Source organism: Sceloporus undulatus, chromosome 4, assembly GCF_019175285.1.
Source record: "Sceloporus undulatus isolate JIND9_A2432 ecotype Alabama chromosome 4, SceUnd_v1.1, whole genome shotgun sequence".
Taxonomy (NCBI): Eukaryota; Metazoa; Chordata; class Lepidosauria; order Squamata; family Phrynosomatidae; genus Sceloporus; species Sceloporus undulatus.
Genome location: NC_056525.1, coordinates 237,925,658 through 237,953,403, shown reverse-complemented (window position 1 = coordinate 237,953,403; position 27,746 = coordinate 237,925,658). Strand labels below are relative to the sequence as shown.

Genomic DNA, 27,746 nt, shown 5'->3' with positions numbered 1-27,746 from the left:
GGTAAACATTTGTAGAGTATTAAACATGAATGACTTGCTGTCTTTCCAACTTTGAGCTTTACTGGGAATGTCTGTCACTTATTTAAATGTTGATAGATGATTCATAATTGATTAGCATGCATATGATGACAGTATATATCAGGCACATTTGGGAAACTACTCCTATTGACAGAGGAGCACTGTTTGCTTTCTGTAGTTTGTTTCTCATTTAGTAAATATGTGTGTGACATGATTATTGCACAAACTATTATGGGAAATCTTCATATATACTAAAATTATCTTGTTGGCCTTGGCATACTCATCACTTTATCAGTCACATATTGTTAATTATCCACCTCTTTGGCAATGATAACATACTTTGAGAATGACACTGACATAACTCCAAGTATCTATAGAATTATACACCACCTTGTTCTCCTGTATGTCATCTGCATCACTATGCTCACTGGTGTATTTGGGACTGAGATGGCATCTGCAAGATTGCTTCTTAAGGCTATGGCTGAGCCTCAAGCCAGCTTTGCTCCCCAGTTCCTTTCCCAGTAAAGTAGGAAGGAACAGAATCAACTTATTCACAACATTAAAGCAATAGATCATTGGATGTCTCTTCAAGAGGGACAAGGGCTTTTCCTGGCCTTGTACATCAGAATTGCTTTCCTGTTCCTGGAATAGATTAAACTGTGCCTCTTTTATTTAATCTTACAGATCATTTATTAACAGGGTAGGTATGATGGCAGCTGCCCCCTACCCTTACAAACTTTATAGGGGCAAGCGTAGCAACATGATATAGCTTCTATTAGTGACTACTTTGTATACTGTAACTGCAGGCATCTCTAAATGAACACAAGGTGTCACCAAGAATTGAACACAAATGAACACAAGCAGTCACTCAGGACACTCAAGTTTAATGAGGGTGAAGGAAGGAGCTCTGAATAGTATTCTCACCTCCTTTTTCAGGAATGTAGGGTTTTAAAATACTGTTTTGTAATAATGACTGCTATATATATTGTTTTGTTAAAATCACAGTCATTAACAAGTTTGATATTTAGTTTGTCTGTTCTCATAACACTGTTGTTGAGTTCTTGACCATTTTTTAACCAAGGATTTTGTTTTGGTTTTTTACATTAGAAATGGAACAAATATAATGTATTGCTTACACCACTTTTCTTAGTGTGGATTCAGAAATCTTTAATGTGTAGTAGCTTTGCCCATGGTGTTTCCAGCTATCCACCTACTCATATTGTTTCTGACTATGTACAGGAGATTATAGATACACAGTGGACAAAACATTACTACTTGTGTTCAAGAATTCAAGAAAAAGGGGGGATTGTGTTACTGCTCCATTTGTCAAAAAATTAAAAATGATTGGGGAGGAGTGTTAAGATGCTTGTTTGAATTTACATTTTGCACAAAATTGCATGCAGAAATTAAAGCAGGGATCAAGACCTGAAACCTTTTTATAAATATACATAAAACTATAGCTGCTTTCAAAATACACTCCTTTTGGAAACAATAAATTCCTGGTATATGGTATTTATGAAATGTCCCTGGAACCTTTTCAATCTAATATTTATTCTCACTGTTATAATAATATCTTATGATACCACTCAGGGCTTTGTTCTCTATGTTTTAGGTACTGTGGACACATTGAATATCAAAAGCAGTCTACCCTCTTTCATCAAAGGTTACTTCTTACATATGGGAAGACTGCAGACTTGAAAGGCAGCTAAGGAATAAATAATAGTAGACGAGACAGCAAATGAGAGCTAAAAATAAGAAACAAAAAAAGGAAGAGTAGCTTGGGGGCCAAATCCCAATTCTCTTCCTGAGCAAGAGAATCTTCCTAAGGTTCATTGTCATAAAAATACATGCAGCATAGGAAAGGCCTGAAACTATATCTCTGTATGACTTAGGCATAGGTATGCTGTAGTCTTGGCACATCCTTGCTTGATCTCTTAAATACCCAAGTCCTTCCTCCATTTATCACCAGGACAACCTGCAAGAAAATTGTAATGGAGGCATCTGATTCTGCCTAAGTTCATTTGCTACTGAAACCTGTACAATATTGATAAGACCTTGAGTAGTTTGTAAGTGAACAGAATTAGTTTGGTTCCATGTTGGATGTGATTTCCCAAAGTTTCACAAGTTTCCTCAATATATGATTTTACAATTACAGCACAAAAATTGAAAAAGAAAAAAGGGAACATGCAAAACAGCATGGGATGATACGGACAGAGATTACTGGAGCCGAGATAGCAGAAGAAATGGAAAAAGAAAGGCGTCTGTTTCAGCTCCAGATGTGTGAAGTAAGTATCAGCCTTAACTATTAAAAATGCTTTGATTCATGCTTTTATCTCAATGTTCTATAATCTGCAAAAGATCTCTTGTGGGAAATAATATATCAAACCAACTGTGTGGTATAATGATGACCCCCCCCCTCCAATTAATTTATAAAACTCTATCTGTCACATCTTAGAAGCACTTGATACTTGAAAGAATGTTACCTCTAACTAGATTATTTTTGCACTAATGAGGAACAGAAGCAACATCCCCCTGCTAATAACAAGAACATAAAATTATGTTGGGGAAGAGGCTGGCAAAATGGATAACACAGTGAACTATGGATTGCCAATCCCAATGAGTAACAACAAGAATATATATTAAAGGATAAGCATCTGCCATCTATCAATCTGAAGTTAAGTTTCACAGTCCTCTTGGGCATTTAATACTCATATGTAGCTAGAGCTTATGAAAGCTGGATACCAAGATATTTAGTTTTACATCCAAATTTATTTCAGTGTGACACTTCACAAAAATAGCTTATTACCTAAATATAATTAAGGGTATTCTGTCCCTAAAGTTTAAAAAGCAATTAGATGTATAGGAAAGATAAGTAATTGAACTGGAGCAGCAGAAAAACAATAGCTTCACAAAATTTACCGCTAGCGAGCAGTTTATCACAGTGTTTGGTTTAATTGCATTTAAATAAATTTAAGCTTACTGTTCTATATTAATCTATTCTGTATACGCAGAGATTTTAATCACTGTATTTGCTTAGTGCTTTTAGATCTCAACTGCAAGGCAACCTCAAAGATAATTGTTGACTTTGTTTTAAAAAGATTAGAAATAGAACCTGCATTTGAACACAGCTGAGATAGCGCAATGTATAATTATCCTACTGAGTTTGGTTTTCTTTTTTCCAGTATCTCATTAAGGTTAATGAAATTAAGACAAAAAAAGGTGTTGACCTTCTACAGAATCTTATTAAGTATTATCATGCACAGTGCAAGTAAGTATAATCCTTGAGGTGTTTATCTTCCACCTATCAATTTAAAACTGAGCATCCTTTTCTTGTCTTGGTTGTGTCATCTACTTTTTTAGTACTGTATAAGATTTTAGCTTATCTGTACTTCAAGGGTGGGCAAATAGCTCCCATAGAAGTCACATTGCAGTTTCCTAGATCTCCTCTTTTTAAAATTTACAGTGGACCCTTGTTATACGCTGGGATTTGGTTCCAAGGTCCCCCGTGTATAACAAAATCCATGTATGCTCAAGTCCCATTAAATATAATGACATAGCAAAATGGTGTCCCTAATAAAAATGGAACATCAAGGTAAATTTATACTTTTTTGGAACATTTTCAAACCGTGTATGCTTGAATCCGTGTATAAAAAATCCGTGTATAAGAAGGGCCGACTGTATTTGACAAGCCCCCCCCCCCCCCCCCCACACACACACACACTCCCTCTAGAAACTGTGTTGGGGAATTTAACCAGATTTTGACATCTTTGCCCTGTCTTATGACTGAGTAGTCAAAATCAAAACCAGGAATGAGTGCAGCAAAGAGAACTAAGGAATAAAGCTATTATTTGGCTCATCTGTTCCCTGCCTCCAACTTTCATTTCTCCTCTTCTTTTTCCCGTATCATATGTCTTAAGCATCACTCCCCTGTCCTCAAGCTCCTGAAAGACATCGTTGACTGAATATTCTAGGTATCTGGTCCTGTACTATGGACTCTGCTGGAACATAGATTATTTGTTCAGTTGCTGCTGGAACATACAGTGGCCAGTTTTGAAGTACAGGTTGTAAAAAACAAATCTAAAACAGTGATAGAACTGTTCATGCAGGGATGCCTTGATTTATGAGAAACTAAAAGATAAAGAATTAAAATGTTAAAGTGTTAACTTGAAACTGAAAAAATAAAAAATAAAAAAAGGAAATGTTAGCATCAAACTCAAATTATAGTCCTTGAACACCTGACCAACCTGAAAAGTCCCCAGCTGAATTGCAGTTGTCTACCCATATTCTCCATCAAGAATGAAACTCAAAATTTCTTTATAATCTTTGTTCATTCATATAGACTTATGAAATAGATGGTATTTAGCTTATGCTTTTGCCATGCAGAAGATCAAATTTGGTTACTCTTTCACTTGTTATATAAATTATTTTTAAATTTCCTGTCAAGAAGGGGGGAAAAGCTAACTTTATATATTGCATAAAGAGAACAAAAGTGAGTTTAGTTAACAGGAAATATTTTAGCATTGAAACAGATTTTTAGCCATTCCCAAGTATATGCATTTAAAATAGTATAAATGGTGTGTGAGTGTGTATATAAATAGCACTTTAAAAACAAATATTCATTAGAAGGTGAATCTGACTTCTTATGAGCTACTGTGGAAAAATGATTTGTGGGCTTTTAGGTGATGTTTTGTCTTAAGAGTCTACGTAGGCCCTCGGACTTACGTTTTCCTTTCCTTTCTAATGTTGATGGGGGAACAATGGAGCAGTGCCAGAATTCATAAGCATTGGGGTATGTCATCTGAATGCTGATCTTTTAAAGTGCTTAAAACGTGGTGCTGTGTGGAACTTTTCAGCCTGATCTAATCTTTGTATGATTCCTACATGCTTATATTTATGTTGGGCTTCTTCTGTGATTATTTTAAAGTACTGAATCAAAGTTGACAATAAAATCATCTCTGGATAAAGTAATCCGTTTATTAGGCTAAAGATTTCAGATAGCATGCAAATGTTTATTATACTTTGTTTATTGAGTCGGGAGTTCAAAAAAGGTGAACAATAAGATTCTAGTAAAAAATAGGAAAATGTTATAAAATTCAAACTACATTTTCTGTTTTAGTTTCTTCCAAGATGGCTTGAAGACAGCTGATAAACTAAAACAGTATATTGAGAAACTGGCTGCTGATTTATATAATGTAAGTTATTCATAAGATGAGAATATTGTCTCCTATTGGGAACTTTTATCTGACTGCTTATTGAAGAACAATCATAAATTCTTCCCCAATCTGTGGTGCTCCAGATGTCCTGGACTAACAGCCAGAATGGCTGTAGGGGACCTGCATGTGGCCTGTACTTTGCTCACCCCTCCTCTAGAGCTTTATTACTGTTGTTATAGGTTATGTATAACAATATGTAAGCCTTACTGTGATTAGATCATCTCCATCACCACTACCATGTTCATGTGTACTTCTTGTGTAAAATGAGAGGGATGACAGAGAGGAGTGTATTTCTGTTGGGGAGAGGGTTGATCTGCTTCCATGGGTTTAAAACAATAGGGATCAAATTTCTAAAGATACCTTTATTTATTTATTTTTAAAAAGCGTAAATTGGTAAAGAGGCATGGGGCAGACAGAGATAATAAAGAATCACAAGCAACATGCCAACAAAGGAATCTAAATGTCCCTCTTTAGTGGGTGAGTGAGTAGGTGTTTTAAAGTAAGGAGCACATTTGACTGTGGAAGGATTGAGAAGCAACATTAAATGGCACCATGCAGCACAGGTTGCCAGTCTGGATAAGCTTTCCACCTGAGTGCGTGATTTAATGTTCAATTGTTTTCATTCATACACCTTTGATATTTTTGTGAAGAAGGAAAAGAACAGACCAGCCTCCTCTTCACCACTGCATTTGGACTAAAATTTTCTCTCCCAGCCATCCCAGATGGAGGCTCTGCATTTAAAGATGATGATCCTGTGGAATACATGTTTTTAAGATTGGTCCATAAGAGCGTTCTCCTGATGATAGCTAGATATAAACTTCTCAGTGCAACCTGCAATGAACATTTACCTGAAAGGGCTAAAGATATAATTCTCTTCAGAGTAATCCCTGAAGACTGTCAGAACTCAGTTCCAATATCCATCTGATTATTGCTGTGGATTCTACAGAAAATAATCTGTGTCCTGATTCCACAGTCTCTGTGTGACTTGCACATAGCTTTAGCACTTTCTCTAAGGTAAGAGAAGGCAGTTATGTGTGGCCAGGAGCCACTTTCCTTGAGCTGACTCCCTCAAAAAGCCCAAATATTTCCATTTTCATCTCACTTCTTCTCAAAATTGTCATGTCACATCACTTCCTGTCACCATTTCAACAGGGACCGTGACAAAACAGGTATTTGGGAGGATTGGGTTTTTTTTCAAGTGATTGGGGAGATTTTCTATGCAGTTTTGGGTAAAATTAATTACTCCACAATTGTTTTTAAAAACGTGGGGAGAATTGGGGAATTGGTGGGTTTTCAGAAGCACTAGAGGTGTGGTCAAGAAACTGTATATACCTAAGGTAAAAGAGAAAACTGCTTCATTCAGTTTAAATTTCTTGGCAACTTCATGTTGATTAAAATAAAACACACGAATCACACTTTTTAAAGCCAAATTAATTGAGAATATTTTTACTCTAGATAAAGCAGACACAAGATGAAGAAAAGAAACAACTGACTGCACTTAGAGATTTGATAAAATCCTCCTTACAGCTTGACCAGAAGGAGGTAAGAATCCCAAGCAAAATACATACAACAATTATGGAATGAAATCATAGACTAGCTGTATTTAATGTTTATCATGTATTTTATACATGTATTTTAAATGTATTGTATGTATAGCTAAGAACATAATTTGTACACTCTATAAATGTGTTCGAACAGTTACAGTAGAGATTGACTACTATTTGCCATTAGAGTTTTCAAACTGCACCATGCTTGATTTTGTTACTGTGTATTCTTGGTCATATGCGTATGTAAATATGAATGTGTACTATTGCACTCAAATGGCACGGCAATATTAGGATCTTTTCTAAAACTGTTGCACACACATTATGGACTGCATGTTATGTTTTGAAAGAATTGGAAAATTAGCTAACGAACACTAAGAGCTTGAAAAGAACATGTTTTTATTTAACCATAAATGTTTGCAGATAGAAAAAATGTTAAACTTATGACCTCTAGCACTGGAATATTAGCCTATTATGAGCACTGCATTGGTTACCGTGTAGAGAATGTGTGTCCTTGGGGTGGAGCAGAGCAAAGTGGAGTGTCAAAGTCCCCTGGACATGGCAGCAAGTCAGTATCTCTAGAAGTATGCACAACATTGAACGGGCTTCACAAAAGAGTGGGAACTGCCAGCCAGTAAGTTTAAACCTGAGATTTGAATTAATTGATTGGCTGCCCAGCTAGAGTAACCTTGATGTGGAGAGTACAGTCAGCCCTCCTTGCCTTCTGCGGTTTTGAGCTTACTCTACCTGAGAACACAAGGCAACAAGATAATGGAAATGAAGATACCTCTATAGTGGTGGCTGTTAGATATAGGAGTGGGACACAAGATATGAACAGCATGATAGGTAAATCTTGGACAAGTCACATGTCAACACAGTGTGTGCTGGATGCTGCAATTAGCTTCTGTATGAAAGCTGAAATTATGGGTAATTTGAAAGTTCATCCATTGACACTCAGGTTAATGTTAAAGACTAGAACTGGTTACTGAGGGGGCAGGGAGCTATACTGTGGAGTTGTGATGAAGCTTCAAGAAGGCTGTATGAGAAGGTCAAGAACCCACCACTAAACAGTTTCAGGTAGAAATCTGGTAAGAGAAGGTTTGAGTCCTACTCACTTCCCTCTACCTTGCAATCCAGTTTTAAACTTCCCAGTCTGCACATGCTGAGATGGGAGAGGAGGGGTACACATGTATACAGTCTTTGGCTCAGCACCTTATGGGGCTTTTAAGGCCAAGAAGCTTGACCACCCAGGTGTTTACTACTTAAGCTATAGAAAGTTGCAGCCATTTTGAACAATTTTAGTATTTTACAAAAAACTTACAAGGAACATTTGTCTTCTCAGGCAAATGAATTGATGTAAATGTCTGCTTTAAAAGTGAGATCATAACATCAGCTGAAATGCTGATATAAAAAGACACCACAAGGACAAGTTATGTTTAGTTTTTGATTCTTGTTAGGCAATTGACTTGACTTATGTAAAAGATAGCTTTTTAAAATATGCAAAATGTATTGTACCAGATGGTGTGCTTAATAAACCATAACATTTATGCCTATGTGAAAAGCTAACAAATGTCCATCTTTCTCATTTATTTTTATTTAACTATTTTATACAGCCTTTCAGATATAGCACAGCTCTCTTAAGGCAGTTCAGCATTATTTCAGAATAAAATGCAAAACTCAGTACAGTGAGCCCTTGGCATCTTCTGGGGTTTGGTTCTGGGACACTTCATTACTCATAGTTAACAAAATCAATGAATGCTTAAGTCCTGTTATATACAATGGCATAATTCCACATTCCAACAGCAGTTGGAGGACTAGATGATTCTTAACCCTGATGCATACTAAACTTCATGTTAGCAGATGGGGCACTTCATTACCCCAGAGGGTTTGGGGTTTATTTTTTAAGTTTTCAATAAATCAGGCCTGAACTCTTTCTAGAAGTCAAGGTGACTAAAGTGAGGTTGTCGTACTTTGACCATATCATGAGAACACAAGTAACTAAAAAAAAGACAATAATGCTTGGTAAAGTATAACGCAGTAGAAAAAGAGGAAGGCTGCATTCCAGATAAGTAAATTCAATTATGAAAGCCACAGCTGCAAGACCTGAGCAGGGCTGCTGCTGATAAGGTGACTTGGAGGCCTCTCATTCACAGGGTCATGATAAGTCGAAGCCAACCTAACAACAGTTAACAACAAAATGCATTTCTCCAGTAGTGTACGTTTTTCATTGCACAGTGTAAAGTACTGGGATGGAAAATGTCTATGCTGTTTTGTGGGTGACACATGTTATAGTGAAAGTGGTGGGAGTGCTTTATGAGGACCTTTCCCCTGCTTAAAGGTGGAAGTCCAGCAAGTGCACACTTACTTGATTCCTGTCCAAGAAAGACCAACTAGACATACTGATGCCATGACAAGTAGCAGTGATGGAAGTTTCTGGTGCAGTTCAACATAGAGCAGCCAGAGACTTCATTCAAGAATGTCCAGGGCAAATGAGGAACACAAATGAAGAAGGAAGGGTAGAAACCTTTGAACTGTTCCTGATTGGAAGAACCACACAGTCTGTGAAGCAAGTAGATTCACATATTCAGGGCTTGGAATGAGAGGAATGCTGTGATAGAATTAGCCTACCTCTCCACTGTTACGTCTGTAGAGGAGGACAGATGAGAAGATCACCAGCAGATGGTTCATCAGGAGTTGGAAGGTTGCTTGCTAGAACCACTGCAGCAGTGAAGTGACATGCTCTGGTTGTCTGCAGAATGGCTGGAACAAAGAAATAGTACTTCATTATGGGAAATTTCCCAAAGCAGCTCCTATTTTGTTAAATTGCCCCACAGTTTGTGAGTTTTCTTGCAAGTAAACAGCCGTTTTCCTTCTGGGTTTCTGTCTTGTTTCCTAATTGTGGGAAGCTTGAAATAATTTTGTTGTTGTTATTGTTCGCAGTTGGAAATAATAGTGGTAGTATTTTTAGAACACAAGTTACTTTATATTTATATATATTACAGAAAATGTAATATACTGTAGTATTAGCTGCTCAAACAAAATGTTTTACCACATGTGAACATGAATTTTGTGGCTCTGAGTGTTTGGGTATTGTTGAATATTTATTGATTCTACACTCACAAACATTTATAAGGACAGGATGCATTTTTTTGTATTCCTGGAATACATTAGAAATCCCATGGGATCAGAATATAACTCAGATGTCACTCAAGGTTTTTTTTAATCCATATGGATATGAGTTAAAATACTTGTGATAAAGCTTTACTAAGTTTTAAATGACTCTACCTTTCCATGATGGTTTAGTAACCAGTGCTTTTGCACTTTTTTGCACAAGGTTACCACACATTTAGTCTGGATCCTGTGCAAAAAGCCTGTCCAACATGGAAAACACCACCAGTGGCATAGTCTCTTGCCTCACAGGTGCATGCAATCCAACCATCATGGAAAGGTATTGCTTCTGGTAGAAGATATAACCTTCTTTGAAGGCTGAGATTTACAGTGTTTCTAAATGGCTCTACCCTTCCAGTTCTAAAATTCTGTGATCTTATTAGTCTTTCTATGATAGTGAGATTGCATGTACCTGTAAGGCAAGAGACTATGCTGATAGTAGGTTACTACCACTGGTAGTGTTTCCCATGTCAGACAGGCTTTTTGCACAGGATCCAGACTAAATGTGCTAAATTAAAGTGAGGGGAAGCTACTGCATAGCTGCAGAATCAAGAGATGGCTCTGGTAAAGGATCTCTCAGAAAAAAACAACAATGACACTTTAGCTAAGTAGGTCGGGGTGAGAACTTTTCAGAACCCCCTCATAGTTTTGTATTCCTGCATGGCAAGGAGGTAGACTAGGTGGACCTTGTGGTTCTATGAATTCAGTGATTCTGTAAATAGTTTAACTGCAAACATATTCTTCAGGCTACTGAAGAGATGACAGTATACATGGAATCATTATCAAGTACAGGGGGGCTTGCCTCACCTGAAATGGGACCAGCTATCTTGACAAAATGCAGGCTTGTGACATGGCCAAATTTCTGACAACTCTGCCCCAGTGGCTGCTTTGCTATCATTATTCATGCTCTGTATGTATGACCTCTTCAGTGCTATCCCATAAAGCTAGTTAAAGGACAAATGCTGTGGAATGGCTGTTCTTCTTTACTTGTCACTACTGCCTCTTCTTATCATCCTTTCCATGAAGAATTGAGGAGCATTTGTCACAAGAATTTGTCATCTAAACACGCCTGTTTCTTACTGTTTCCACCTGTGCCTTTGCCACAGACTGTGAATTATTAAAGTGGCTATAAAATGCATATGGCAAATAATAATAATGTCTTAAAATATTCTACTTTTTTCTTCCTATGTTGCCTTTGCCTTTCCTGATCGAAGTCTAGGAGAGTAAGTCATTGTTTTAATGAATCATTCTTTTCATAGTGAATTTGCAGATCTTTCTGTTGCTGCATTTTTCATCAGGTGTGTGTGTGTAGGTGTGTAGTATTGATATTCATATATGTATGTGCATGCATATGTGCACACATGAATAAATTGAATCTCATTCTTCTTTAAAACCATAAACTAAATCAAGTAGTGTAACTTGATAAAGCTAGTTAAATGTTAGAATTGTAAATACAATCCAGTCTGCACATGTGTCTTAATTGCTTTTGTTAATACTTTCTGGACATCTGAATTTTATTTTGTACTAAATGTTCTGTAACTTTTCATTTAAAGCCTTCATCACTTTGTGGAAAAGTATCATAATCATTTATGTGCTTAAAAAATAAATAACATCAATGTTTGCAAGTGAGATCATGCATTTTTTCATTGAGATGCTGCAAATGAAGGACTTACTGTGAAACAAAATGAGTTTTTAAAACTTAATTTTTAAAAGCGACAGAAATATTTGTTTATTCTTTTTCTTAATAGGATTCCCAAAGCAAGCAAGGAGGATATAGCATGCATCAGCTTCAGGGAAATAAAGAATATGGCAGTGAGAAGAAGGGATATCTCTTAAAGAAGAGTGATGGGTATGTACTCAGGAGTGTAAGACATAGAGCCAATCCATGCTATAAAATGTACAGTGGGTTCTTAGATCAAAACCCCTGCTGGACTAGTTGAAACATTTTACATTTCACTCGTTTAAAACAAACACAACTTAAATGGAATTCAGCTAAAATGATGAAAACATTTCCTAAATGTTGGTTGGACCTGGAAGTCAGATAATTCTCCAAGGAACCATAGTGGCTGGCAGATGTTTCTATATACATTTCTTTATATAACACATTAAACTTCTCATAAAAATTCAGTACGTGAATAAATGTAAAATGTATTATTTCAGCTCCTATTTTATGTCTGGTTGGAAATGCTATTATATCTTCTAATTTTATTGCATTGATAGTTAGGTTTTATACTGTGTATATTTCAATACCTTATTTTTGTATACACTACATTAGAATCCTCTGTTCTTGGAGGCGGGGAGCAGAAAGTTTCAGCTCAGTTTTATGTATCTTTCATGAATATGTTTTTCTTTCTCCCTTGGACATGTTTTATTGTTCAAAAACTGTAATTCAAACATCTTAAAGTATTCTACCTGTACCATAACACATGTATCATGCAATTTATATGCAATGTATGACAAATTTTGCTCTTTGTTAGGGAATGTAAAACAATAAGGAAAAAGGTTTTATATGAATTTTAATCATGGTAGAAGGTCTGTTAATTGTTAGGCGTACATATGTATCATGGGGGCACGTTGGAAACAATCTCCAAGAAATGCTGTGCTGTGTATCAACAAGAGATTCATCTAGCAATTCTATCTGAGTTATTTTGCCTATTCCTGTTTTATGTTCTTTACTCAAACTCTATTCAGTTCTCTAATTATAAATTAATTCACTCCTCTAATTATAAATATTCAGTCCATTGAGGCAATAAAAGACAGTTCCTCTTCATTTTAATAAACTGTTCTGCCCATTAACCTAATTCCCATTGCTTCTGGAATGTTCTCGGCCCTTTGTAGCTAAACAAAGAACCGTAGGCTGAGGCCAGAGGATTATGCAGTATAGTAGAAGGAGCAGAAATAAAATGGAAGACAGCAACACTGGGATAAGCATACTTTTCTAGATAGTATAAATTCTTATTGATTTTAAACTAAAGCCAATCAGAATGCATTATTATTTAGGAAATATATAAAGTACAATGGGGTAGCTAGCGCTCAAGCAGCTTTTGTCTCTACCACTTCTGCTTTTTGTAGAGGCCTATACTTTCCTCAGAACACACTGAGCGTCCCAGTGCACCCACATGTAGCCACTATTTCCCAGACTGAGATCTCAATATTAAATTGACAGCACAGGTTGTATTTTCTTTTTTACTTAAACTGAGGTCAACCAGCCAGAGATAGGTTGCCATCGGGCCTGAAGAGGAAGAGCCTTCCCCTCCCTCCTTCCAACTGTCATCTTCTTGGCCTAGAGGGAGGACAGGAACAGGCCCAGACGCCATCGGGCCGGAAGAGGAAGAGTCCTCCCTCCCTCCTTCCAACTGTCATCTTCTGGCCTTGAGGGAGTGAAAGGACAGGCCCAACGCCATCGGGCCTGAAGAGGAAGAGCCCTTCCCTCCCTCCTTCCAACTGTCATCTTCTGGCCTTGAGGGAGTGAAAGGACAGGCCCAACGCCATCGGGCCTGAAGAGGAAGAGTCCTCCCCTCCCTCCTTCCAACTGTCATCTTCTGGCCTGGGAGGGAGTGAAAGGACAGGCCCAACGCCATCGGGCCTGGCCTCTATTAAAAAGAGCCCTTCCTCCAGTCCATCTGCCTTGGTCCAGGCCTCAGAGGGAGAGAAGAATGCTGGACCTGATCCCCTGCCCCCACCATTCCCTTCTCCTTTTGTGTCATGTTTTTTTAGATTGTAAGCTTAAGGGCAGGGAATCGTCTGTTATCCCCTCTTTTGTATGCCGGCCGGATTCCCAGTGATTGGGCGGCATATAAATAAATCCTATTATTATTATTATTAGGTGCAAAAAATGATAAGGGGAAAGAGCCAAATATATGAGAAGGACTTGAGGGGTAGAGAGATTTGAAACATTAGAAGAAATTTTTATTAGTGAGAGTTGTTCTACAGTGAAAAAGAGTACAGTGGACCCTTGTTATACGCAGGGGGTTCCAAGATCCCCTGTGCATAACAAAATCCATGGATGCTCAAGTCCCATTAAATATAATGACATAGCAAAGTGGTGTCCCTTATAAAAAATGGAAAATTAAGGTTTGATATTTGAAATTTACACTTTTTTTGAACATTTTCAAACCGTGGATGCTTGAATCCTTGTATAAAAAATCTGTGTACAAGAAGGGCGGACTGCACTTTAGAAGGTGACGGGCTCTCCTTTATTTGAAGATTTAAATAATAATAATAATAATAATAATAATAATAATAATAATAATTTATAACCTGCCTCTCCCCGAAGGATCGAGGCAGGTTACAACCAAAAATAAAGACAATAAGACAATTAACACAATCCCTAACCCACAATTAAAATGCAACAGCATAGAAAGTCAATTATTAAAATCACAATAAAAATTACAATAAAATTTCATCCCCATTACAATGAGGCGATTTAAGGGAGAGTCTGGCACACTACAGACCGTCCTTAAAGGACGGTCTGGCGGCAGTGCCATTTGTGCCACGTGGCTTGGCGGCAGCAAGATAAAGACGCCGCAAAATGTGGCTTCTTTTTGCGGCACGCTGGTGATGCCACAGTGCGCCATTGGCGCACTTGCAACATCACCTGGGCGCCGCCATTTTGAACGTACTCCGTACGTACTAGGGTTGCAGAGTATGTACTTGGGTGCCTGTCTGTAGCGTGCCTCAATGAGGCATAGTTGTGGGACAGTGGAGAGGGCCCATATATCAGTCTAGGAATGCCCGCTAGAGGAGATCTGCCTTAAGGGCTTTTTTAAAGGGTTCAAGAGATGTTATGTGATGGATTTCCTCCAGTAGGTCATTCCAAAGTTTAGGAGCGGCCAATGAAAAGGTCCTCTGGGTAACAACAGCAAGCCTGGTATTCTTAGGCTGTAGTAAATTAGTCCCAGAGGACCTGAGTGTGTGGGGTGGATTGTATGGAAGGAGACATTCCCTTAAGTAAGCTGGACCTAAGCCATGTAGGGCTTTAAAGGTGATTACCAACACCTTGTACTGTGTCTGGAAACTAATTGTTTTCTGTTGGTGTACTGCCTACCCTGCTGCACAACAGTCTCCCTTCCTGAACTGACCAGAGTGGTCTCGGGGTTGGTATTGGAATCTCCACGTCTATTAGTGCTAGGGGACTTCAACATCCATGCTGGGACTTCTCTTTCAGGAGTGGCTCAGGACTTCATGGACTCCATGACAACCATGAGTCTATCTCAAGTAGTATCTGACCCTACTCATGCTGCTGGGCACACTCTGGACCTTGTTTTTTGTGCTGGGTGGGATGATGATGATCTTGGTGTGGTGGAACTCTCCACAGTTCCATTATCATGGACAGATCATTATCTGGTCAGGTTTAGATTTACTGGGACTCAGAACCTCTGCAGGGGTAGGGGACCGATTAGGATGGTCCGCCCCAGGAAGCTGATGGATCCAGATGGATTCCTGAGGGCTCTTGGGGAGTTTCCTGTCACCTTGGCAGGCGATTCTGTTGAAGCCCTAGCCAGCCTTTGGAATGGGGAAATGGCCAGAGCGGTGGACACAATTGCTCCTGAGCATCCCCTCTCACGGAGTGGAGCCAAACCAGCCCCCTGGTTCTCTAGGGATTTGATGTTGATGAAGCGAATGAGAAGGAGACTAGAGTGACGTTGGCGAAAGACTCGGAGTGAATCTGATCAAATACGGGCTAGATCTTATTTGAAAGCCTACTCTTTGGCAGTGTGGGCAGCAAAGAAATTATTTTTTGCTACCAGCATTGCATCTGCAAGGAGCCGGTCAGCAGAGCTGGTCTGAGTGGTCAAGGGTCTTTTACACACTCACCCTCAAGTAGAAAATGCAGACCACTCAAAGGCTCGCTGTGAAGAATTTGCTCAGCATTTTGCAGATAAAATCACTCAGATTCGGTCCAAATTGGATGCTACAATTAATACAATGTCAGTGGATGTTACCTTGGCTCCTACCGGTCCAGTGTTAATGGATACTTTTCAACTTGTTCAGACTGATGATGTGGACAGAATCCTTGGAAAGATAAGAGCCACCACATGTGTCTTGGACCCTTGTCCTTCTTGGCTTATTAAAGAGGCCAGAGGGGGACTGACTGAGTGGGTAAAGGAAGTAATCAATGCCTCCCTACAACAAGGAAGAATTCCATCCTGCCTAAAGGAGGCTGTTGTGAGGCCTCTGTTAAAAAAGTCATCATTGGATCCCACAATAATGAATAACTATCGGCCAGTGTCTAACCTACCATTTCTGGGCAAGGTTCTGGAACATGTGGTGGCTTCCCAACTCCAGAGGTTTCTGGATGAAACGGATTATCTAGATCCATTTCAATCTGGTTTCAGACCTGGCTATGGAACAGAGACAGCCTTGATCGCCTTGGTGGATGACCTACGCAGGGAACTGGACAGAGGGAGTGTGTCCTTGTTGGTTCTTCTGGACCTCACAGCTGCTTTTGATACCATCGATCATGGTATCCTTCTAGACCGCCTCTCTGGGATGGGGCTTGGAGGTACTGTTCTACAGTGGCTCCGTTCCTTCCTGGAGGGGCGAACTCAGAAGGAGGTACAGTACTGGGGGACTCCTGTTCGACCCCTTGGCCATTAACCTGTAGGGTCCCTCTAGGTTCTGTGTTGTCCCCTATGCTGTTTAACATATACATGAAACCGCTGAGAGAGGTTGTCCAGAATTTTGGGGTGCGATGTCATCAATATGCAGATGAAAAGTGTTCGGAAAATTCAACTGGTTCAAAGAGCTGCTGCCAGGCTGTTAACAGGCGCCGATTACAGAGCCCATACAACTCCCCTGTTGAAACAGCTTCATTAGCTGCCAGTTCGTTCCTGGGCACAATTCAAGGTACTGGTTATATCCTACAAAGCCCCACATGGCTCAGGTCCACATTATTTGGCAGACCGTTTCTCCTGGTGTGAACCTGCCCGGACTCTGAGATCCTCTGGAGAAGCCCTTCTCTCCATCCCAACACCTTCACAAACAAGTTTGGTGGGGACATGAGAGAGGGCCTTCTCAGCGGCTGCCCCTAGACTCTGGAACTCCCTGCCCAGGGAGATAAGAACGGCTCCCTCCTTGATGGCTTTCCGACGGCAGGTGAAGACCTACCTGTTCAAACAGGCAATTAAGGAATCACTACAAGAACAGGCAGGTATGTTGGACTAGTTTAATCATTCTATTTAATGCATGTCATTTATCTATTTTTAAAATGTTTTAATTGTACTTTTTGTTTGTTTTTTAATTGCTGTGAAGCCGCTCTGAGTCCCAGTCCTGGGAAAAGAGCGGGATATAAATAAATAAATAAAAATAAAATAAAATAAATAATTGGCAGCCAATGTGAAGATTTCAGAACTGGAGTTATATGGTTGCCTCTTGATTTTCTGGCGACCAACCTGGGTGCTATGTTTGAATTAACTGAAGTTTCCAAGTTAGGTACAAGGATAGTCACATAGAATCATAGAATCGTAGAGTTGGAAGAGACCACTAAGGCCATCCAGTCCAACCTCCTGCCATGCAGGAAATCCAAATCAAAGCATCCCTGACAGATGGCCATCCAGCCTCTGTTTAAAGACCTCCAAGGAAGGAGACTCTATCACCCTCCGAGGGAGTGCATTCCACTGTCGAACAGCCCTTACTTGTCAGGAAGTTCCTCCTAATGTTGAGGTGGAATCTCTTTTCCTGTAGCTTGCATCCATTGTTCCGGGTCCTGTTCTCTGGAGCAGCAGCAAACAAGCTTGCTCCCTCTTCAACATGACATCCTTTCAAATATTTAAACAGGGCTATCATATCACCTCTTAGCCTTCTTTTCTCCAGGCTAAACATCCCCAGCTCCCTAAGTCGTTCCTTATAGGGCATGGTTTCCAGACCCTTCACCATTTTTGTCGCCCTCCTTTGGACACGCTCCAGTTTCTCAATGTCCTTTTTTAATTGTGGCACCCAGAACTGGACACAATATTCCAGGAGGGGCCTGACCAAAGCAGAATACAGTGGCACTATTACTTCTCTTGATCTAGACACTATACTTTTATTGATGCAGCCTAAAATTGCTTTGGCCTTTTTAGCTGCGGCATCACACTGTTCACTCACGTTCAACTTGTGGTCTACTTGGACTCCTAGATCCCTTTCACACGTAGTTTCATTCAGCTAGGTGTCCCCCATCCTATATCTGTGCATTTTATTTTTCCGCCCTAAGTGCAATACCTTACATTTCTCCGTGTTGAATTTCATTTTGTTAGCTTTGGTCCAGCTTTCTAGTCTATTCAGGTCATTTTGGATCTTGATCCTGTCCTCTGGGGTATTAGCTATTCCTCCTAATTTGGTGTCATCTGCAAATTTGATAAGTATGCTCCCAGTTCTGTCATCCAGGTCATTGATAAAGATGTTGAATAGCACTGGGCCCAGGACAGAGCCCTGTGGGACCCCACTGGTCACTTTTCTCCAGGATGAAAAGGAGCCATTGTTGAGCACCCTTTGAGTTCGGCCGGTCAACCAGTTACAAATCCATGTAACAGTTACCTTGTCTAGTCCACATTTTACAAGCTTCTTTGCAAGAATTTCATGGGAAACCTTGTCAAAGGCCTTACTGAAATCAAGATATACTATATCCACAGCATTCCCTTCATCTGCCAAGCTGGTAATTTTATCAAAGAAAGAGATTAGGTTTGTCTGGCATGACTTGTTTCTCTGAAACCCATGTTGACTTTTTGTGATTATGGCATTGCCTTCTAGATGTTCACAGACTCTCTGTTTAATGATCTGCTCCAGAATCTTTCCTGGTATTGATGTCAGACTAACTGGACAATAATTGTTGGGATCCTCTTTTTTCCCCTTTTTGAAGATGGGGACAACATTTGCCCTCCTCCAGTCTGCTGGGATCTCTCCTGTTCTCCAGGAGTTTTCAAAGATTATTGCCAATGGCTCCGATATTACATTTGCCAGTTCTTTTAATACCCTTGGATGGAGTTCATCTGGTCCCGGAGACTTAAATTCATTTAGATTAACAAGGTGTTCCTTTACTATCTCTTTACTTATTCTGTGCTGAAATTCCCCTATTGTGTCCTCTGCTCCATTATCCTCAGGTTGAGCACCCTTTTCCTTTTCTGAGAAGACTGAGGCAAAGAAAGTGTTGAGTAATTCTGCCTTTTCTCTGTCCCCTGTTAACATTTTGCCATCCTCTCAACGCAGTGGCCCTACCATTTCCTTCTTCTTACTTTTGCTGCGGACATATCCAAAAAAGCCCTTTTTTTTTTGTCTTTAACCTCTCTGGCAAGTCTGAGTTCATTCTGCGCTTTAGCTTTTCTGACTTTACCCCTACACATGCCTGCTATTTCTTTGAATTCTTTTTTTGTGATTTCCCCCTTTTTCCATTTCTTATACATCTTCCGTTTCAAACTTAGCTCGGTTGAAAGTTCCTTAGTCATCCATCCTGGATTCTTGAGACACCTCCCATTTTTTTTTTTTTTTTTACTGGAACTGTTTGAAATTGTGTCTTCAGTATCTCCCTTTTGAGAAACTCCCATCCGTCCTGAACTCCTTTATCTTTTAGTATTTCTGACCATGGAATCGCCCTCAATACTTCTCTAAGTTTACTGAAATCCGCTCTCCTAAAATCTAGAATGTGTGTTTGACTTTGCCTGGTTTCTCCTTTCCACTGTATTACAAACTCCAGGAGAACATGGTCACTTCCACCTAATGATCCCACCACTTGCACCCCATTAACCAAGTCATCCTTGTTGGTTAGGATCAGATCTAAAATAGCTGACCCCCTTGTTGCCTCTTCCACCTTTTGGACCATGAAATTGTCTTCCAGGCAAGTGAGGAATTTGCTAGACCTTGAGGATTTTGCTGAGTTTGACTTCCAGCGAATATCAGGATAGTTGAAGTCACCCATCACTACTACATCTCTCCTTTCTGAGTGTGTGGTCATCTGTTCTAGAATGTAGAGCACGTTTCAGAAGTCCAACTGAGAGGTTACCAGAGCATGCAGTACTGTTTCTAGGTCCCCCAGCACTGGGTAGGGTCGTAGTTGGCGTATCAGCGAAAGCTGATAACAAGTGCTTCTGGACGTCACATCTATCTGAGCTGTCAACTGAAGGCACGAGTCCAGATGCACTCCCAAACTATGAACACAGTCCTTTAGGGGAAGTATGACCCCATCTAGGAGCGGTGAACATATCTCTATATCAGGGTTCGGGGTTCCTATAGTAAGTGCCTCCGTCTTATCTGGATTCAATTTTAGTTGGTTTTCCCTCATCCAGACCATTACCGCCTTAAGGCATTCCTTGAGAGGAGAGATGCCATTCTTAGTCACTGCTGCAGTCTGAGACATAGAGAAATATATTTGGGTGTCATCAGCATACTGATAACACCCCGCCCCATGCCTCCGGATGATCTCGCCCAGCGGCTTCATGTAAATGTTAAACAGCATTGGGGACAGAATCGCTCCTTGAGGGCCACCCAATTTGAGTTCCCTCTTGGTCAAATGACTGTTCCCAAGCATCACCATCTGAAACTTTCCCATGAAGTAGGACCTGAACCACTGCAACGCAGTGTTCCCGATACCTAACTCTCTCAGGCGTTCTAGGAGGATACCGTGGTCAATGGTATCGAAGGTCGCTGAGAGGTCCAAGAGCACTAACAGGGTTACACTTCCCCTGTCTGTGCCCAGACCGAGATTATCGACTAAGCTGTCCATGACAGTCTCAACTCCAAATCCTGTCATAAACCCGGTTTGAAATAGAAGTTAGATGGTCACTTGTGGAGGATGCTTCATCTATAGATTCTTCCACTGCCAGCAAGATGAAGTAGATGAAACCTCCAGCTCTGATTTTATGATCTGCTTCACCTATTTGATCAAACTTGGAACACCTCTATATGCACGTAGAAATCTGTACCTGTGAGACTGCAGATCACAAATTCTAACACAAAAACTCTAAAATTCATCAACTACATCAGAACTTCAGCTCAAAACACAGTCAAAAAGCACTTCCTTCAGGCCAATCTGGGGACGTGGCACCTGTTCACTTCTCCCACACATTGCATAGCCATGATTTACTGTAATTCTGTTCTCATCCATCCTGCCTTTAGGATGAACACGCATAGTTATGTCTGCTGGAATTGTGTAAGTTCTTTGGCATTGTTTTCCTTTGCTTTCACTCTTTACATTCTTGTTACATGCCCATATGTTTTACCCTCGATTTATGCAAATCCATAATTTTGGCCCTAAAACCTGCCTTTGATTTATACATGAGATCAAGTTATAGTCATGTGTAAATGGTAGTTCATCAAATTAAGGAAAGTATAAGTAGATTAGTTTTTGTGTCACCATAGATACACTGTAGTTTATGGTGCTATCCAACTTATGTGGTGTTTTTTTTTTGGGGGGGGGGGTTATCTGTGACATTAAGGCTGGCATCTTGTATTCAGTTATACTACGAAACCTTTCACTGAAATTAATGAGGGTTCTAAGTAGCTTCATGTGGGATTGCACCCTATAGGATTAAAATACAAACAAAATAAATTACATTACTGGTAAAATTAAGAGTGAATTATATTTGGGGAAAAGATGGGATATAACTAAATTAAATAAGACACAGCATTCTTATCTTCATGTGTTGCATGAAGCTAAATCATATGGCTTTTATAAAGAAATATGTTAATCACTGAAGAACTAAGAAGAAAATCTAAGGTAATCTTTTAATCTCAGAGAGCTATCCAATACACTTCTGGAAGCATGTATAGCCCTAGGGTAGCTATCCTTTGATTACAGCAGTAAGAAAGTTTGTTGTGAGAGAACATCTATAGCTTCAGCCTTATTGCACTCTGTGTGTGTGTGAGAGAGAGAGAGAGAGAGAGATCTCCATGCTTTCATCTCCAGAGTTAATAATTACAGTGGTACCCCGGGATACGAATGCGCCGCCTTACGAAATTTCCGGGTTACGAAAAAAATCCATTGAAAAAAACTGTTCCGGGTTACGAAGGTTATTTCGGGTTACGAAAAATTTTTTGGTGCTTTTCGGCGCTTTTTCGCACGAAATCGCGGCTTTCGCTATTAGCGCCTATGGCTTTTTCGGCTTACGAAGATTTTCGGGTTACGAACGCGGCGGCGGAACGAATTAAATTCGTAACCCGGGGTACCACTGTATATGAAATAAATGTGTAGGAGGATATGTAAAAGCAATTTAATGGTTTCTTCGAAACCTGAGAGATTTGATATGTGCAGAATTCTTAAACATATCTATAAGCTCATTTATGAAAAACATATTTTTATTTTTAATATTTTAATGATGTGATGCAAAATTTTAAATATAAAAACAAAATTGAAGACTTATAACACATTACATGTATAAGTCATAGCTTTGTTTTGTTTTGCTTTGCCAGTATCTTATTTTTTTTAAAAAAAAAAATCCTAGTTCAGAATGAATTGATTACAACTGAGCTTTGCTTTAACTTTGATTTGATTAGTTAATGTAGATAATATGGCATTTTCATGCTTATCATTTCACAATTAAGAAATGAAAGTAATTATGCATGCTTTTCAGTGTTTAACGTACCAAATCTTTCTTACTCCTGTTGTATGGAAAGTAATCACTCTTTCTTTTCCTCTTTCTACTTCTTATTACTATTAAAATAATTATATATCATTCTATAGCCAAGGATCTCAGAGTGACATACAGTAACATCGGTGTAAACAAGTAGAAACAATTAAATCATTATAATCAAGTTGAAACTGATATTAATTTTTAAAAGACTAAGGATACTAAACAATTTGATAAGTTCAACCAAGGCTATTTAAATCCAGCTAAAGGCAATTTAAAACTATTCACATGTTCAGATTTGGATAAAATCACTTAGGTCTCAAAAGCTTTAACAGCCATTTTATCTGGTAGAATAATAACATCAGCATTGGCACTATATGTGCCCATTAACAGCAACGTATCCTATGATTGATGCATGGAGCAGAGAAATCTCCTTCCCCTATTGTCCTAAAGCATATTGTTCCCACTAGTGAAACATAATGTAGCAGGTCTTAATCCTGGTATATATTACACATTTTTGGGAACTGATGGGATATTGGTCAGTCTTAAATGTAATCTCTGTAATTTTATCAATAATTGCAATAGTGTATTCCTGCAACTTATTTTTTCACTGTATCACTTTCTTTTATTGTTTAGGATACGGAAGGTTTGGCAAAGAAGAAAATGCACTGTTAAGAATGGTATTCTAACCATATCACACGCGACTGTAAGTAAAATTTTATACTGCTGATTTTATAACAATATTGTCTTCTGTGTTAGTGAATGTGATCATTTCCGTTCAAAGAAGTATTGGGTTGGATCTAGAATCGGTTATGCTCATATTTGCCTTCTACTCTTCCCCTTAGGTAATTTAGGCCCAAAACACACTGCAGAAATAACCCAGTTTGAGGTTGCTTTAACTGCCCTGGTTCAGTGCTAGTGAATCCAGGAAATTGTAGCTTATCGTGGCACCAGAGCTCTCTGACAGAGAAGGCTTAACAGTTCACAAAACTGCAATTCCCTAAATTCTGTAGCACTGAGCCAGGGCAGTTAAAGCAGTCTCCAGCCTCTTTCTGTGGCAATTGATGTTTATCCTGACAAAGGCGAAATTCCTTTTTGGGGTTCAATTGCAAGTGCTAATCTGAATTTTAAACAGCTCCTGAATATCTATTTATCACATCTGCTGTCAATGAAACTGCTCTTTTCCTCATCCATCTGTAAGAGGTCTTTTTCTAAATTTTTCTAAACCTATTACTCCTGATGTATTAATGAAGTCTAAACCCTTTTTGCATACATTGGGGTTTTTCCTTCATGTTTCTTTAAAGATCACTGTGTGAGGCCAATGATTTCTAATAAGAGGTGTTTTAATCTACCTCTCTTCTCAGTCACAAGCTAATGCTCATTTGTTAAGTAACTGCAAGACTTCCAGTTTTAAAGCTGTAGATTCTTCTGATGTAGCGACTGAAGAAGAAAACTTATGTAAAAAATTCATACCATCCTCTTCCACACGATGTGAAGATTAACCTCAAAGTCCCAGTCAGATGGCACACAGGCCTTCAAATTTTCTCACTACAGCACAGGTGCTACCCCTTAATCCTCATTTTGTGGAGGTGGAAGGTGGCTTCCTTTGTGATCAGCCTTTGCATGGGGAACTTCATACTAACATGGTCACTCGTGATCTGATTTCTTTTAGTCAAAATACTTATGCTAATTTCAGTAGCCTTTGTCCAGTTTCAAGTTCCCCTCTGGAAGTGCTGCCCTCAAAAGGAAGATGTTTGGTGCTTTTTCCTCTCTCTCATCAGTCTTCTCTGCTGCTCAGTGTTGAACCCAATGTCAACTCAGTTGGGCTGAAGAAAGTGACAACCCCATTCAGCACTACTAAACCAGACCTTCAGCTTTCATTGATGCCAGGTCACAGGACAATGAAGGAAAATTGATGTATTCTGGGGGATGCAAAAGGACTTTTAGATAACATCAGCTTGCTGGACTGATGCTTGTGGTACCAATGTGTCTCCCAACTCAGGATCATATCCTGGAATATTGCAGGGTGGGCAAACAAAATATGGGATAGCTCTTTCTGTCAATACATTTCCTCTTTCGATCTGATTTTATTGGCTAAAGAGCGGGGTATAAATAAATAAATATTATTATTATTTCTGGAAACATGGGCCATGGACAACATTAATTTGTTGTCTGCTATATTTTATTGTTTGAATGTTAAGCTGTATTAATATGTATTATGTTTAATTATTTTTGTAGAATGTACGCCATAGGCAGTTTTTTTCATCTATTTTAATTGATTGTATGTACAGCGCTGTGTAAATTTACAAAGCTTTATAAATAAAGCTTAATAATAATAATAATGATAATGATAGATGGCTTTGCTTCTTTACCTTAAATGCTTCTTGAGTAAATAGGAAAGGCCAGCCCAAGAGTGGTCTTGTGATTTTGGTATCCACTTCACTGTTAGCTAGGGTAACTGTGCTAGAAAATTGTGAACAATTACATCTTTCCCCAAATTATTAAGTTCCCCAAAGCATATGTATATATCCTGGGTGATCTTAATGCCACGATTGTTTCAAATATCAATGATCTGGAAGACAGATAACCTATCTTAAATGAAGTGAGGGATGTTTGGCATTTCCCAGCTAGAAACTCAAAAGATTGGTCAATGAATTATGCTGGCTTCTGTTTGGCAGAATTATAGCTGAGTTTAGACCTAATAATTTATCAAATTTATATAAAAAAACACTAAGATTAGTGGGCCCGTATGGTAGCTGACCTTCTAAACCATTCTGGAAGAATTCCTATCAGCTGGAAACATGCCATAGTGGTTCCGATTTATAAGAAAGGGATTTCAGGCCCATTAGTTTGCTATCAGTTATGGGTACGCTTTATGCTAGATATCTATCTAAAAAGTTGATCAACTTCCTCGAAGCCAAAAATGTTATTACACAGGTTCAGGCAGCCTTTAGAAAGAACCATTCCACCTTTGATCACTGTTTGATCCTTTTTTATCTAATGGAGAAACATCTCAAATTTTTACGTAACAGATTATATGCCGCTTTTATGGATTTGAAATCTGCTTTTGACTCTGTCCCTAGATTTAAATTATGGGAAAAGCTTGATAAGATCCTGGTTGATAAAAGACTTCTCTATCTAATTATGGCTTTACATAGTGACAGTAAGCTGCAAGTTAGATGTGGCTTTAAAGGGACAGCTTTCTGATGAAATCTGTGTGTACAAAGGAGTCAGGCAGGGCTTTATCCTTTCACCTACATTGTTTAATATATATAAAAATATAATCTGGAGGAGGCTTTGACTGACCCTGAAGGTCATCTGCCCAAACTTGATTCTAGAAAAGTTCCCCCTTTGCCCGTTCCAGGCCTGGACTAAAGCATCTTTTAATGAAATTCACTAGATACTGTACCTCTGGTTATCTAAAAATCAATTTTGGAAACCCAAAATTATGGTTTTTGAAAACAAATTCTCCCAATTCTTTTAAGGGGCACACCATATAAAACATTTTCATACCTAGGGCTTTCATTTCACCACTCCTTATTGTGGAATTCTCACAGAATGACTGTCCTCCATCAGTTAGTGCAGCTGCAATAACACACTTCTTTTATACTAATGGGAGTATGTATGTACCACTTCCGTTGAAAGTGTTTAATGCTAAGTCTGTTGCACAACTTGTATATGCTTCTAATGTTTGGATTGGGGGTGTGATGCCTGAAATTGATAGGTAACTGACAAAGTTCTTAAGGTCTCTTCTTCAACTCCCCAATTGTGTCCCTAACACTGTGTTACTATTGGAGACAGGGCAAAGCCCTCTTTTGGTAAGGGCTTTGTGGTATGCTTTAAACCTTTGAAGAAATATCAGAGTTTGGGGGTAGGTTCAGATTTGCTTGCATACCTGCCCCAGGAGAATTATGTAAGCAGCTGGTACAAACTTCTTGCCAAAAAAGAAGCTTCGATTGGTCTCTCTTCTTCACTTCTCATCAATTTAGGACTGAATATTGCCCTAAAATCTTATAAATAGAGATTATGGGACATAGCTTTTTGTGATTTGCTCTATCCTTCTTGTGTAAGTTGCTCTCCTAGTGCATTGAATGTCCATTACACTAGGCCTTTTCAATTTGATGATTATATAGCGAACTTCACCGTGCCTAGGTATTGTAGATTTTTCTCTCAGGCTAGATGTAATGTTTCCTCTGTAGAACTACTCAGAAGCAGATACACTGGTGTCTCTTATCTTGAGGGACGGTGTCCTTGTAATAATACAAAAATTGAGTTGATAATGCATATTCTTTTGTCCTATAGCTATTATAATGAGGTTTGTTGGAACGTAATCACTCCACTATTGAGAAAATCTGATGGATGTTTAGACCAACTCCATATTAGGTTTCTGTTGGAGGATAAGTCCATTAAAGTAACGTTGGCTTTCACTAAATTTCTTACATAGGCAGAGAAGATTAGAGCTTTGTGTGTTTTAGACAAAAGTTGATGATAACTATTTTACTGTTTAGTTTTATCTCTATTTGATGCCTGACCCTTTTTTATTTTATGCTTGGGTTTTTTTTAAACTGGGTCTGTGGATTGTAATAAACATTTGATTGATTGAATAAAGTCACCTGTTGACTTATGGAGACCCCATGAATTTCATAGGGTTTTCTTAGGCAATGAATCCTAAGGAGTGGCTTTGACAGTTCCTTCCTCTGAAATATATAGCTCGCAATATAGTTAAGGTAAGAAGGGTACAGAGAAGAGTGGACATGTTAAATACCTGACCATTAAAAATGCAGATGTCATAGATTGTGTTTAGGATCCCAACCTCTGTCTTGCAGTGCAAATCTTGATTCTATATTATTATTATGTCCAGGAAAGGAGTGATGAAGGACCTACAAATGCCTAGAGAAATGTTTTCTCTATGAACTTCTAGGTTCTCTAGCACAGCTGTATGGTCAAGCTCTCACACAGTTGTGTTGAAGGACGATTCCTAGAAAGAACATATGAGTAAAAACTGCAAATGATCAAAGCCGCAAAAGTCAAAGCTGCAAATGTGGAGGGCCAACTGTACACATTTTTGTACGTGAATTATGGACAGATTATCGAATTCATGGCAGAGTTGAGGACTAAGGAGTAAGACATGAAAAAGGGTGCTAAAGTTGCTAAAAGAGGGAAAACTGAGGACAGGTTAAGGAAGACATTCTCATGATTATAGACATTCATTTTTCCTCTAATTTTACAACCTTGAGCAGACATTGCCCCCTTGTGTTCATCCT

The 27,746-nt window shown here is 39.0% G+C and overlaps 1 protein-coding gene across 6 annotated transcripts in view; it reads left to right on the top strand.

The window, feature by feature from the left end:
- The window catches only part of ASAP1 (ArfGAP with SH3 domain, ankyrin repeat and PH domain 1), a 194,817-nt gene that overhangs the window by 112,352 nt on the left and 54,719 nt on the right, over positions 1–27,746 (top strand). For 4 of the 6 annotated variants that reach the window (XM_042466316.1, XM_042466312.1, XM_042466313.1 and 1 more), the window contains 7 exons: positions 2,174–2,303; positions 3,201–3,286; positions 5,135–5,210; positions 6,687–6,773; positions 11,158–11,166; positions 11,692–11,792; positions 23,119–23,188. In XM_042466316.1, the coding sequence (XP_042322250.1) occupies positions 2,174–2,303; positions 3,201–3,286; positions 5,135–5,210; positions 6,687–6,773; positions 11,158–11,166; positions 11,692–11,792; positions 23,119–23,188 (559 nt within the window). The remainder of the gene's footprint in view (positions 1–2,173; positions 2,304–3,200; positions 3,287–5,134; positions 5,211–6,686; positions 6,774–11,157; positions 11,167–11,691; positions 11,793–23,118; positions 23,189–27,746) is intronic. The other 2 variants (XM_042466317.1, XM_042466315.1) reach the window with 1 other exon arrangement.